Consider the following 14561-nt stretch of genomic DNA (forward strand, 5'->3'; position numbering starts at 1 on the left):
TTTTTCTTTGAAGACATTTTATTTCTCATCCAAGTAGCTTCTTCAGCTCTGACTGGATGGTGGGGAATGGCAGGATTTATATTCTTTGCAGACAGCTGGTCATTTGCATTCTTTTCGTGAGTCATTGAGGCCACTTGGAGGTTTATCTGTGTCCTCAGTTTCACTGAGTAGTGCAAATGGGTGTGGAGCCTTCTTGGAACTGCTGAAAGGACTGTGTTGTAGACTCAAGATAGATGATGTCCTATTCCTTTCCCTTGGTTGAGAGAGGGCTGTTCAATTTTTACATAGATGGGCTCTTTGATCCTCTCTTTCAAACCAGTGGTCCTCTCTGTCCAAAATGTGGATTTTGCTGTCTTCAATTCAACTTTGAACAGTTGCTAAATAAATAGTTATATGTCAAGAACTATCTATAGCTTAAATCCACTAATTTAAATTTTTTGCTACAAAATTCAGGATGCATTTCTTGAGTATAATTGGGAATTTCAAGGACCTTCACTTCAGTTGTATTCACAGAGTTGTGGCTGCTGCAGCATCGCTATAGTATAGTCAGTTACAGTCATGTGATCATGATTTGCAACACTCTGCCAGCTTCCCACAACAAAGTCATTTGGAAAGCGAACAGGAAGTCAAAAGCCCCTCCCACTCCTACTGCAGCATGAAATAATTTCTGGCTAATGAAGATTGATAAGGCTGCATGGTAGAAATGTTGCTTTCATAGAATGCAAGAATATCAACATCATTGGAAAGAATGCATTAACCTTGTAGGAAGAGAGTGACAAATCAGGAAAACAGTTCCAGGAATTAACTCACTATTTTCACAGGCATATACTTTTACTGACAGAAAAATTTCATCCTTATTTTTCAGAACATTGGTCACACCATGATTGTTTTCCTGGCTTCCTTTAATTGAAAGAGGTTAAGACACAATAGTTGCATTTTTGTCTTTTCAAACAAATATGGTAGATAGTTTCCATTTGTTTGTGAATCTGGTATGAAAACTGTTGGGAAAACAGATAAAGCAGATACAGTGTATTACTGCTAAACTCCTTGTTACAATTAGGCAAAGGTACTCGTAAGAATGTGCGGGAAGATGTGAAAACAACCTGCATATGTTGTATAGACAACTTCAGAAAACATTGCTGCAGCACCGCTGAGATTTTATCAGTGATTTTCCTTTCTACTGCTCCATTTTGTAGGGCCATTAGATCAGTGTTTCTCAACTTAGCAAGTTGAGGATGAGTGGACTTCAATGAGCCCCAGTGGCACAGTGGTTAGAATGCTATATTGCAGGGTACTTCTGCTGACCGCCGGCTGCCTGCAATTTGGCAGCTCAAATCTCACCAGGCTCAAAGTTGACTCAGCCCTCCATCCTTCCGAGGTGGGTAAAATGAAAACCTCAATTGTTGGGGGCAATATGCTGATTCTGTAAACCACTTAGAGAGGGCTATAAAGCACTGTAAAGTGGTATATAAGTCTAAGTGCTATTGCTATTCCCAGAATTCCCTGGCCAACATGAATTGAAGTCCACTCATCTTAAAGTTGATAAGGTTGAGAAACACTGCATAAAACTGAAGCTAACATGAGAGCGAAAGAGTTGGCAATACAGCTGCCTTGGGAAGATATAATTGCAGTTATATTCTTCTCCTCTCCACAAAAGATTAAAGCCTAGTATTGTTGTTCAACTTTCAGATCTCTCTACAAACACTCAACAAAGCCATTGCGGGGCTTGTAGTAATGTCCGAAGAAATGGAGAGAGTGTACCACAGCTTTCTTAATAATCAGGTTCCAGGCCTCTGGGCCAACGCTGCATATCCATCTCTGAAACCTTTGGGGTCCTGGGTGAAAGACCTTGTGCTCAGGACAAGCTTCATAGATGTAAGTAGAAATGCTACTCAAAGGTGTACACTGTACATATGGTTTATAACCGTGATGGCAAACCTATGGCACATATGCCAGAAGTGGCATGCAGAGCCATCTCTCTGGGCATGTGAGCAGTCACTGTTGCTCTTCTGGGTTCCGGCGTGCCGGCCAGCTGGTCTTCATGCGTGTGAGAACACTGGAAACTGGAAAAGCAGCTGCACCGTGTGGCTGCTCTCCCAATTTCCAGCGTGCACATGCACACTAGCCACCTGGTCTTCTGGTTTCTGGCATGCATGTGCACATGAAGACCAGCTGGCTGATGCGCATGTGTGTGCCAGAAACTGAAGGATTATCTTCCTGGCGTGCACATGCACAGTGGCCAGCTGGTCTTTGCACACACATGGGCACCAGAAACCAGAAGACCATGTGGCTGGTGCACATGCACAAGCCAGAAACCAGAAGATGTGTACCGGGCAGCTGCTCTTCTGGTTTCTGGCACATGCATGTGCGTGCTCCCGTTAATCCCGACACTTGGTGCTGAAAAGGTTCACCAACACTGGTCTATAATTTATGTTATGTTTCAGATGTAAGGGGTTTGGGGAAAGTTAAAAAAGGATGTAACCCAAGTTCATTCTTCAGCTTTCTTGCCCCCCTCCCATGAAAAGGCTGAGAGCATCAATGACCTATTTATTATGAGTGGACTTCAGCTTCCAGAATACCCATGGCTTGCTGGGGAATTGAAGCCCGTTCATCTTAAAATAGCTAAGGTTGAGAAATACTGCATGACATCATTGATTATTTTGGCATAAAAGATAAAACGGGAGATAAATTTATGTAAACACAGACCAGTGAGCACCTGTGAAATATGTATACAAACCAGAACACATTAGCATACCAAACTGCAATTTGCAACTCAAAAATGTGCACAGAAAAAACATATCTAAAAGAATGTGCATATTAAGTATGTGTGTCAGGAGAAAAAAAAATCATACAATCCCTGGAAGAAAAATTAGTTCAGGGAAGCTGAAACTGTTGAAATGGTTAAAAATGAAGGTCAGAGGCACCATTATTAGGAAACAAGTGGGGACAAGAAACACTTTAAAGGGGGGAGGAATTAAAAACCATGCCAAATGCTTGCCTTTCCATTTATTACAAGTTGGCTTCTGTCTTGTTTAAATTAATATGCCAAATATGACTTGCAGCAAATAAACTAATGAGAAAACTCTTGGCAGAATGAAGGTAATATTCCCTATTCTTGGCATGGAGAATACTGGAGAAGGGAGAGTAATGACATTATTGCTTTCCCTAAATGGTTTAGCTGATTATTTACAAAAAGGATACAGTTTTGTCATCAAAAAAATAACAGTGGGATTTTATGTACCTTGGTAATTTCACAAAGCATCTTTGTTGCTATGGCTTGATAATATATTGCCATCCGTTCTTGGATTTATCACTTCTCTGAGATAATTATGCCATATGATTATGATATTTGAAATAATATGCTGCTGGTGTGCTGTATATACAAACAGAGTGCATCAGCATTTATGCAGGTATTCTGATCCAGAGACCCTCAACCATGCATCAGTACCATCCTTGTCTTGTTAACTTCAAATATGATGCAAAGTACTCATGGTTATTTTGACTGAGTTCCAATCTTAAACCAGTCATATAATCAGGAAAATTGGGAGTAAAGGAAAGAGTTGGTCTGTCTTCCCACTGAGCACCCAAAATGGTTATGGGCAAAAACTAAGGCAGATGCTAAGAGTGGCTTCACACCTCCTCCAGCTTCTGATCTGTGTGAGAGAAGCCCTGAGCTTCATTCTGCCTGGGAGAAAATTGTTATCCTGCAGCACCAAAGATTTCCTGGATTAGTATCAAAAGGAACGCAGCCATATCCATTTAGATGGAGAAGTAAAACCCTGGCAAACCCAGTTCAGTTGTCCTTCTCTGCAAATAAAATGACAACAATCCGTTGTTTAATAAGTTAAATGAAATGTCAGATTTTATGCATAATATATATCAACTGTTTTGGTTTTTTCCTCCCCAGTTCTGGCTCAAAAGAGGTCAGCCTAAATCATTTTGGATTTCTGGTTTCTTTTTTCCACAAGGATTTTTGACAGGTAAACATTCATGAATGTCTCTGTCTCTGATGTCACCTGTGTATGTTCTAAATGGTAGCACACTCACAAAAGGGTTGGAAAACTAGTTGCTCAGCTGGTTGTCTCGCTTTTGGTTTCAGATGCTCAGAATAGCCTGCCAAGCCGCTTTATTGTTCGCTGATTGATTGGGATCAGATTCACAAGGCCATTGTTTCCGTTTCCCAATCCCCTTCAAACCATTTTTAAATTGGCTTCAGACTTCTCTTCGCTGCTGCTGCTAGCTTCTAAAAACCAAGAGGGTGTAATGGGAATCAGACACTCTTCTTCCGCCAGCTGATCAGTGTCCTGCCCTGCAGGTCCTGAAGCCTCCCCAACCCCTTTGTGGTTGAATCTGCGCAAAAAGGAAATAAAGCTGTTATTAAAAGGGGGAAGCTGTAAAGCCACCGAATTAATATCCTGAAAGCATGTTGCTCATTGTACCGATGAGAGGATAACATGCCAATAAATTTGGAGCCAACAGTTTTCCTAAATAATTCTAGTTCCGTATTGCTGCTATAACTGGATTGAAGAAGAGCAGGGGCAAAAAAATGCAAATAGTGTCCTGAAGGTAATGTTGAACTCATGGGCTGTATAGCTCATTTCATTTCAAAAGAGTATCCAGAAAAGAAGGCATCTGAAGCAGCATTTTTATCAAATGCTGTTTTAGGCAAGAGATGATGTAGAGCAGACTTTCCTACTTCTCAATTTTGAAAATAAATTCACAGTCAGAAGCAGTTTGCTAACATAAACATGTGGTGCTCATTATATTAATCTTGCACATCAATTCCAGTTAACCATGTTTCTGTAGTTCTAAGATCTGGTAGCAAAACATCCTACAAAACCATATGTACTTATAATGTATTGCCTACTCCAAGATAGAAGAAGTCTAGAATAAGTGAAAAGCATCTCAATGGATTGGAAGATATAAGTGTTAAATAAGCACTCTGCAATACAGTAGAAATCATGCACTGCCTGGACTTTCAAAAGGGAGGTACTAGGAAGCTTTTCCCTCCTTATGTTATTATTTTGAATTAAGAAAAGTCATAAAAATAATAAATAAAACGAGAGTATGGTACTCACATGTAAGCCAATACATTAGAGCCATAATAATTGTTCAAAATAATATAGTTTCCATTTTCTTTGTTTTAAAAAGATGGCTTAGAACAGTGGGGTAGTTTAATAAAACAGTGCTGTATAAAAAGGTTTTTACGATATTGAAGATTAAATTATGAATTGGACTTTTCCAAGAGAGATTGTAAATATAGAACATATTTCTGAGTTTGTGTGAGGGCAAATTGAATTCCAATTACTGTGCATTTTTAATGGTTCTTTGATGATTGGTTATTTGTTCTTAAAAAGAGAACCAGGCCCTTTTTTTATTTCTCAGGAACTCTTCAGAATCATGCTCGAAAATATAACTTACCAATTGATGAGCTTAGTTTTAGTTACAACGTCATTCCTGCCTACAGAGACCAAACACAAGTAGCAGAAGCTGCGAAACTGTGCCACTTTGGCAATGAATTACCAATGGATGAAAAGGTATTTATAAATATATAACTGCAATAAAGGACAATCTTGAATTCACATAAAATATCTTTATATAAAACCATCATGTTTATCTTGTACTATGGTCAATTTCTGATACTTTGCTGTATTTCAAGAATATGTACCTGAGTAAGGTAGGAACTTGATGGTGCTCATGAATGATAATCTCAGCTTTGACTCCCACCTTCCATCTTATTTTTTTTTCAGTTGCCTTCTCCTGAGGACGGGGTGCTGGTTCATGGCATGTTTATGGATGCCAGTCGTTGGGATGACGACGAAATGGTTATAGAAGATGCGTTACCTCGACAAATGAACCCAATGCTTCCAGTAATTCATTTTGAGCCACATCAAAATTATGAGCCCCACCTGTCGCTATATCATGCGCCCCTCTACAAAACTGGAGCTAGAGCAGGAACTCTGTCCACCACAGGTAATTATTTTTTCATATCAACTTGGCAAGTATACCTGAATGACAGCCTAGCAAATGATTTTTATTCAACCCCCAAATAACAGTCATTTTCTAAGTGATGCTTTGAGGGGGCTTCCTGGAACAGGTGTCTCAGAGAATCCCCCATCTAACTCTAGAGTGCAAGAGATCGCAAAGAACCAATGATTGAGGCTGAAGAACAGCTTGATAAAAGGCGAGAGGCCAGAAAGTAAAGTCCTGACATATTATTATGTTAAAAAAATGCAAGGAAATTGTCTGTTACCAAAGTCCCACTCTTGAAATTTTCCACATTGATAGTATTTACAAGGGTTTTCAAAATGATGTACTTGGAATAAGTCCTGATTCTGAAACAGATCCTGGGAGTAGGTAAATCCTTCCTAAAAAGCAAGTACATATCCTTTTTTTTATCTGTGTTGGTACAAAAAGTGGAGAATCAAGTTCTTTGGATAGTTATCAGATTCCTTTTCCTTAAAAAGGATCTATGCTTTGTTGTAAGAGATCTTCCTCTTTGCAAGTGGCTCACAGAATAAGAGTGCAGATTGCCTTCCTGTTTTTCGGTGAACTTGCTTCTGGGAATGTGGCAAGTGGGGATAATGCCACGTGAGTCCATGAATGTGGGCTGATATGCCAGCTTCCTGACACTAGTATCATAGATACTTCCCTAGAATTATGAAGGAGAAAGTGGAAATGAAAAACTTCAGGTAATTTGAATATGGAGAAGGTGAGTATGTTGGGGGCATTCTATTCCATTGAAGCTGGACAGTATATAAGGATGTGACATCTGTTGCTAACTTGTTTCAGCTCAAAAGTGAGTAGCACAGATGAAAAACACTCACAGATTGTTTGGTTGTTTGTTTTGCTGGTTTCCATATGCTTGCTTCCTTTATTACACTACTGGTAGTATAAACATATTGTAGAAATCTTTCATAAGGCTAGTATGTCATATGAACTAAAAGCCTTCTTTGATGAAAGTATTAGATAATCTTAGAACACTGATGGTTATTTATGGCCAGCTCAACAGACCCAAGTTGTGACTGCGTTGTTGCTCCTTTCAGCTGAATTCCCTATCAGTAGTGAAGAAAAAACAAATTAGCAGAATTTTAGAATTTCAATTAATAAATCAATTCCTCTAAATGGTTTGGTTGTTTTAAACATCTTTAGTTATAACCCTGTCTTCCAACTCATAATGTTCTCATGCAGCATGTTCATTTTCACCTGTTTCCACAAGGAATTATTGTCACATCTGATCCAGACTGGGATCTTTATGCAGTCCTAGATATAAACTTTAGTGCAACTGGTCATTAATACAGAAAGAGAGGCTTAGAAATAACTTCATTCGAACCATGTAGTTGTTTTAAAATAATTTGTTAAACATTGATGCATTCTTTCTGCATTGTTTGCACTGTGTCCATTGTCTCCTGTTATCACCAAAATAAAATAATATAAAGAAAATGGTTTGATCTCATGGTCTCATAATATATAGCAGAGCCAGACAACTCGGGGCCCTTGTTTGCTGCCATCAGATTAGAATTTGTCTTTAATTTTTTTTGAGCCAAAGGACCAGAAGAAATCTTTGTTTTTAATTATGGTTTTATGGAATGGTTTTTATTTCCTGGAATGGTAGAAGCATGATTTTCAAGCTTTACAGTTTAGTGTGCTTGTGTGCCATGTTTAAGGACATGGCAAGCCTTTTCTTGTGATTCACCATAATCAATGCAAGTATCTGAGGAATAATGTCACATTAACCCAAAATATACATGCAGGTCTCTGATTTATGGTGCCTATATTTTGAAACTACCTAAGTACATTAAGGTACATTTTGCCAAAAGGGTAGGCAGTTTTGCAAATATAGACTTTTTCCCCTTCTAGAAAAGCTAGCCTATTCCACAGCTGCACACAAGTTGACCCAATTCATTGGGAATTCTAGACCCCCAATGGGCTGCATGCAGATCCCAAAGCTTCCAAGGCAGTCTCCTGGATGACTTTCTTTACCCCTAGCTCCTGCTGTCACCTTCGCATGCCCTCCTGTCAGTAGTCATCAGATCAGCAGGGGAACTCAGGCAAGCGTGATACTGCATTGAGGAAGAAAGTATTATGAGTTCCTTCTTTATAGTTCTTTCCTCCTAATAAGATAAAGAGGTTTTCTGTTCATGTGTGCACACTTTTCCAAACTTGCATGCCAACTGCTTAGCATCGGCAGCATACCAATGCCCAAAGGTTGCCCACCTCTCTCAACCAAATATAATGAGCACGTTCTACTGTTTTCTTTCTTCTAGATCTTATTCTGAGGGGTTTTTTTTGGGGGGGGGGGGGGTTCGACAGCTTAGGAACATGATGAGTTTGAAACACTAACAATTTTCTTTTTTGTAACTAGGTCATTCTACCAATTTTGTGGTTACCGTCTTACTTCCTTCAAAAAGATCAAGCGACTACTGGATATCTAAAGGATCTGCATTACTTTGCCAGCTAAATGAATAACCAGCAGGGTAGGGTTTCTGTGTACTAGCAAGACCTTGGCAGCATGCTGAGACTCTATTCCAGATGGGGAACAGTAACACTCCATCACTGTCATGCCTATGGAAATAGATTCCTGTATAAACACATTGTTAGAAGGCCTTACTTCTCTTCAATTTCATTTTTTAAAGTGCATTACATTTTATCAACACGTTGGAATCAATATTCACTTTTCATTTCTCTCAATTCTTTTGCATGCATTCACTGGCAGATCACCTGGATTTTTGCATCAGTAATACAGGTGTTTTAAAAAATGTCCACAGAAAGTGCATGTTTTGTATCAAATTAACTTATTGTGAATCTTATCCTTTTAGTCTTTATATTTCATTTTCTTTGTAAATGTGATTTGATTATAAAAGAAGATCCTTTAAAAAAAACACCAATGGTTTTGTCCGATTCTGTTTTATCTGTAAAATGCTGTAAGTCCTTCCTCAGTTTCTCTCAAACCTTCCACGTGAAATAATTATTGGGGAAAGATATCATCACAATAATTTGGCAGCTTGCAAACAGTTGGAAAATTTTACATTGTATACTTCCAAGAGTTGATGGGTACAAATTGTGATCTTGGGTGAGTTTAATGTATGATGTGATTATTTGCATTTGGCAAATTACTATCTATTTCAATCCTGGTGATTTAGAATGAACAATTCCTCTATTCATTAAGCATGGTGTCTAATGGGTGGGAAAGCTAGATTAACGACATCTTTCTGTGATCTTTCAGGCTACTTAGACTCTTGAATCTTTTTATTCTATAGAAAAATACCCTTTGTAATTGTTTTCTATAGAAGGTAAAAACTACAAGGAGTCATGATCAGCTTTTAATGTGCAGTTAGGTGTGAAGGGAATGTGTATTCCATTCAAAGCAATATCATGCAGAAAAACTTAACCTTGTTTTGACGTGCATTAATTTTGCTCGTCTCACTGTATCTCCAATTTCTCTCAATAGTTGTCAGTAATAAGTGAAACATGCTGCATTCCATGCACATCTGGGGTTGCGGTATTGATTAATTGTAAGAGAATTAAAATCAATATGGTTGGTGCAATTTAAGGACATTGGAGATGTTCAGACATAAATTCAAAGACAAAGATAATAAGTGTGCAGCCGCAGCACTCAAGTTAGGGAAAGGGCGTAATTTATGTAATAGAAAAACAGAATATTCAACAATGAAAACATTTTTAACTTATTAGAAAAAAGTATTGCATTGACTTCACATTGTTATCAAGTGGAAAATGTTTCAGATTATCACAGTGATAGTAAAAGCTAAAACTTGCCATTTATTTGGCAAACAGCAACTAACAGCATCATTCAATACATTACTGGAGATGAAATCTGTGTTAAACAATGCCAAACAAAAATATTGAAAACGATACAATTAGCAAAGATCATGTTTCTAGGAATAATTTACCAATGCAGCAACATGTTCACTAGTGTTTCCTAGTAGCACATATAGGTTCTATTTACTCAGTAAAGTGTATGCTGTGTATCTGGTTTCTTGTCTAATATTATTGGTGATTATGATCACAAGTAGGGAGAAGAGAGAGAAGACACTATTTGAAACAAATAACAAGAACCAATTCTGTATCTAGAATATCTAACACTGGGGAGACGCTGGAATTTGAAACACATGCCGACTTCTTTTTTAAATACTGAATTCAGCATAGAAAGTCTTTATTTCCATTTGAAATCTCATTGTTCTTCAAAACTAATGGCATCATTTTGTCATTTCCAATTACACTGGGGCATTCTTTTATTCATTTTGGAGAGGCTTATGTAAAATCTTTTGTAACAGCTTCAATAAAATTTGGAGCGGACATGAGAATTGTAAGTGTGCAGATGATGGCAAAAAGTGAAAATGCCACAAGGCATAATCTGTCTATGACAGCAGCTGCAAACTTCCATTCACTGCAGACCTCTTCCCCTTCATCCTGTTTCCGGAAACGGGCCGCAATGAACTGAACTTCCTCCAGGATTTTCACAATCACTGGGATAGTGTCCATTAAAACTTTTCTCTGAGTGCTGTCGTTATCTTCAGGCGAAGAGCTCTGGTCCTTTCCTCCCTTGGTGTCTATCTCATTAATCTGTGGGCAGCAGGGGTTTTCCATGGCATGATAGCTGTAAATCATGTTGCCATTGCTTGAATGATGTCCTGGTAAGATGTTCATTTCTACACTGCTGACACTGGACTGGTGCCTTGAGTGGCCGTATCTGCAAGAGAGAGGCCTGATGTTTTCCCCTGGTTTTTTCATTCTGAGAAACCAAGCACACCAGTTCAGCAAGACGATACGGACCTGAAAAAAGACAGAAACGCTCAGTGACTTTCATGGAGGTCTTGTGAATGATTGCACAAAAGAGAGCAATGTGATTCACAAAGGATATTACCGTTTGGTAAATTGCTATATGAAGCATAACTGCTCATTACAAAGATCTTGGATAAAATCATTTTTCAATTATCTGCTTCCTCCAGCCCTTCCTCTAGCCTTAAGCTGTTCATCGGGGGGGTGGGGGGATGCTTCTCAGATATTTTCACAAAATCGCTTTTTTATTCTTTTTTATTCAGATTCTTTCTTAAAGATACCTATAATCCTTCATAATAAGGCTTACAGGCAGCTTTAGGAAGAATTTGATTGCTCCCAAAAAATTAACATTTGCCAAGAATCCAATCACTAGAAAGTTGCATTTACTGAAGTCAAAGAAATTTAATTTGATTGAAAGTGATTGCTAAGCCTGCTAAATGTAATGAACGGGAAAAGGCCAACTGCTATTTTGACACAACCAGTCTAAACTTTCTCATTTATTTCTTTTATCATTTCCTATTTTACTCTAATTGTTGGGCAGAAAAATCCCTAAGAATTTTGAATCAGCTTCAGACCTGAGAAGGGTATCACTCCTGTACAGGTAGCGCTCGACTTATGACCACAATTGGGACAAAACTTTTGATTGCCATCATTACTCTGAATGGTAGTTAAACCAATGGTTGCAAGCCAAGTATTTGTTTTAGTGAAAAATACTCAGCAAAGTGTCTAATTCAAAGTCTGTTTTAACTGGGGATTTAGTTGGGTAGCTTTTAGATAAACAAATATCTCTGCTACTGAGAATACTCAAAAAAGTTTTTGAACTTTATGAAAATACCTGCAAGGTGGAAAACAATCGTACAGCTAAAGAACATGTCTTTGAGCTATTACTCGGGTTCCTGCAACAAGCAGATCTCACAGAGTATTATGTAGTAGAAATGTAAAGGAATAAGACTGACATTTCTGCCATGCAATGTTTTATTATATCACAATGTTTAGCTCCCAAGACACCAATGGAGCCTTTTTAATAAGTCAAAGGAAGAAATAATATGCTCCTGATGATAAATATTTAATGTTTAAAAATTACATTTTAGAATGTTTACATGTGGAGGGAATTTTACAGTGGAGGAGGGGCAAATGTGCAATACCATACATGATGATGTATTATTCCAAAAAGGTATACATGAGAAAGTAGGGGGGGGGGGACTTCAGAAGGTGCTATTGATTATCGTTAAATGCCAAGATTAAGGAAAAACATTTCTTTTCCTGCTTTAAGTTGACCAGAGCTGATTCTAAGCAGAGTCGGGTCTAGTTATTACTCAAATGAAACTCATCAGGATATTTAAAACTGTAGATTAAAAAAGTCAAGAAAACATTTCAAAAGAAGGTAATGCACAAATAGACCAAAAAAGCCCTACATGAGGACACTCATGTTGTGAGAAAGTTGAACTGAATTCAGAGGTGCATGCTTTTAGAAGAACAGAAGCTATAGCTTGTGATTAGGTGGCTGTTTTTAAAGAAATGGGCCAAAGTTTAGGTGCAATTAAGACTTATGCTGATAAATCTGATGTTTTATTAATTACAAAGTGGGATTTTTGTTGGAAACCATTTTTTTGCTACTGATCTGCTTCTGTAAATTAAAAAATATTTTTTTCAAGATGGAAAGTAACTGCAAAAGGGTCCACATGATTATAAACTTAAGAATTGAAGTGGAGATGCACAGTGTGTGAACTAGAACCTCACAGGTCCAAATGGAAGATTCCACAGAAGGTCATGGAGAAGAACAAGTGGTAGATGCAGTAGTGCCAAGTAAAATAATATAGGAAGAAGAAGCATCAGAAACTGGAGAAGTACTGGGGCCTGAAGGAAGAAGTAGACTGGATGAGGAAAATAAAGATCAAAGTACCACCAGTGGTAGTAGGAACACTTGGGACTGCGACATTTAAACAGGAAGAGTGGCTCCAACAGATCCCAGGAAGAGCATCAGAGCTTTTTGTCCAAACAAGTGCAGTGCTAGGAACAGCTAAGATATTGCACAAACCCTCAAACTCCCAGGCCTCTGGTAGAGGACCCACGACTGAGGAAGACACAAATCACCCATAAAGGTGAGTTAAAAGTCTGTTTGTGTGTGAGAGAGAGAAACTGTTCTGTATTCTTGTTTTCATTTAATTTTAAAATCACTTTTCCTTATTTTTATTTTTATCTATACTAAAAGAAATAAAAATACTTTTTTGAAAAAGCTGAAAGAAAAGATGAAAGGTCTCCTGCTTGGTCAGTCATAAACCCTGCAGGCTCAGCATAACCCAATGTGAGGAGAGGATGTAAGAATTAGTATCCTATCCTTAAAATCATCTATTCTTTCTAGCATCATCTATGTGATGAAATATAAAAGATGTAGCTGTTTGTGAAGGCTGATTTGTAGTGGTCACTTACCCACTGGGGCATCTTTCCTGCTTGAGGGTCATGATGATGAAACTGAAGCACCAAGACTGTTACTACTACAGATAAACCAACAATGACCATGATGCTTGCAAAATACTGAGCTGCAGATTTAAAAGGGAAACAAGAATAAACAGTTACTTATTGTTTTCGGATTCCCAGAGGAACTGACTACAAGTTTATTTTATGACTTTCAAGTCCTAAAAAAATAATAATTTTAGTAATGCATAGTGCTACATTGCAAAAGAGTTACCACAAAATACATCTAGTTAAAGTATATTAAAGGGAAAAAATGAAACAACTACATATTTCTAACTCTATTAAATTTAATTCCACACTTCCTGTTTTCATCATGTTCTTTGCTCTAGATGCTGATGACAAAGAGAAAATGGGTAATGTTATTAGATCACATATCAGCAACTTTTCTTTTTTAGATGTTCAAGACAATAATCCTTAGCAGCTGCAAATGCTATGCATGGTGCAGCTAGAAATATTTTTATGGATGAGCAGGCAGTATGATAGCAAAAACCTTTATTAAGTCAACAGAGTGGTTGCAAGATATTGTGGAAGGCTTGAGCTTAACTCCCCAACAGGCAAGATAATTAGGAGCTTCAGCTTGAAGCTTGTGCTCAGAGAGCATCTAAAGTAAGCCAGCAATGTTTAAGAAAAATAATTACTTAATATTTAACATCTAATTCCATCTCATATTGGAATCCTGAACAAATATTTGAGCCATGCTAGATGAGTATAGTATAGATAAAATTATACCACTGGTGTGCTTCTTACTCGTTTATCAAGTTACTAGGCTACCCAAATCCAAAATGGCTCTAGGCAACTTCACATATTTGTTTGTTTGTTTAATTTATGTAGCGCTTCCCCCCTCCCCATTTCACATTTGTGACTGGGCAGCTCACAGAGTTAAATAACAAAACAATAAACAATTTAAAATAAAAAGCAATGCAAAGCCAATTAAAACAGTTAAAACCATAAAACTTAATTTGTGGGAGAGTACAATCTATACAATTGCTATCAGTATAACCACCTCACAGGCTCCATACCACCACTGGATCCCCAGGCACGATGACATTAATGGAAAACAACATGGTTTTAAAACAGCAAGCAACCAAAATAGTCTCTTTATATTCTCCCCAGCCTACAAGGCCTAATTGCATCCAATAATTGTTTTATGTTCTTCCTCTGTGTTCCCCCAACAGATCACAAGAAAAGATTTGGTCTGGCTCAGCCAACTGAAAGAAGCTTTAGATACATACTGTTCATGTTAATTAAATTAACATAAGTTAGCAGACGTGATCTTGGTATTATGT

At 37.8% G+C, this 14561-nt stretch overlaps 2 protein-coding genes across 2 annotated transcripts in view; one reads left to right on the forward strand and one right to left on the reverse strand.

The window, feature by feature from the left end:
• DNAH6 (dynein axonemal heavy chain 6) overlaps positions 1 to 8800 on the forward strand; it is a 194617-nt gene extending 185817 nt beyond the window's left edge. Inside the window, exons 72-76 of the mRNA XM_032214516.1 lie at positions 1690 to 1875; positions 3908 to 3980; positions 5386 to 5537; positions 5751 to 5973; positions 8366 to 8800. Of these exons, the coding sequence (XP_032070407.1) occupies positions 1690 to 1875; positions 3908 to 3980; positions 5386 to 5537; positions 5751 to 5973; positions 8366 to 8469 (738 nt within the window). The 3' untranslated portion in view covers positions 8470 to 8800. The remainder of the gene's footprint in view (positions 1 to 1689; positions 1876 to 3907; positions 3981 to 5385; positions 5538 to 5750; positions 5974 to 8365) is intronic.
• A 1472-nt stretch (positions 8801 to 10272) lies between these two features.
• LOC116505296 (neuronal acetylcholine receptor subunit alpha-7-like) overlaps positions 10273 to 14561 on the reverse strand; it is a 108406-nt gene continuing 104117 nt past the window's right edge. The window contains exons 9-10 of the mRNA XM_032212459.1: positions 13231 to 13340; positions 10273 to 10794 (exon numbers count right to left, since the gene is read on the reverse strand). Of these exons, the coding sequence (XP_032068350.1) occupies positions 10273 to 10794; positions 13231 to 13340 (632 nt within the window). The remainder of the gene's footprint in view (positions 10795 to 13230; positions 13341 to 14561) is intronic.

The sequence above is a fragment of the Thamnophis elegans genome, chromosome 3 (assembly GCF_009769535.1).
Source record: "Thamnophis elegans isolate rThaEle1 chromosome 3, rThaEle1.pri, whole genome shotgun sequence".
Lineage (NCBI taxonomy): Eukaryota > Metazoa > Chordata > Lepidosauria > Squamata > Colubridae > Thamnophis > Thamnophis elegans.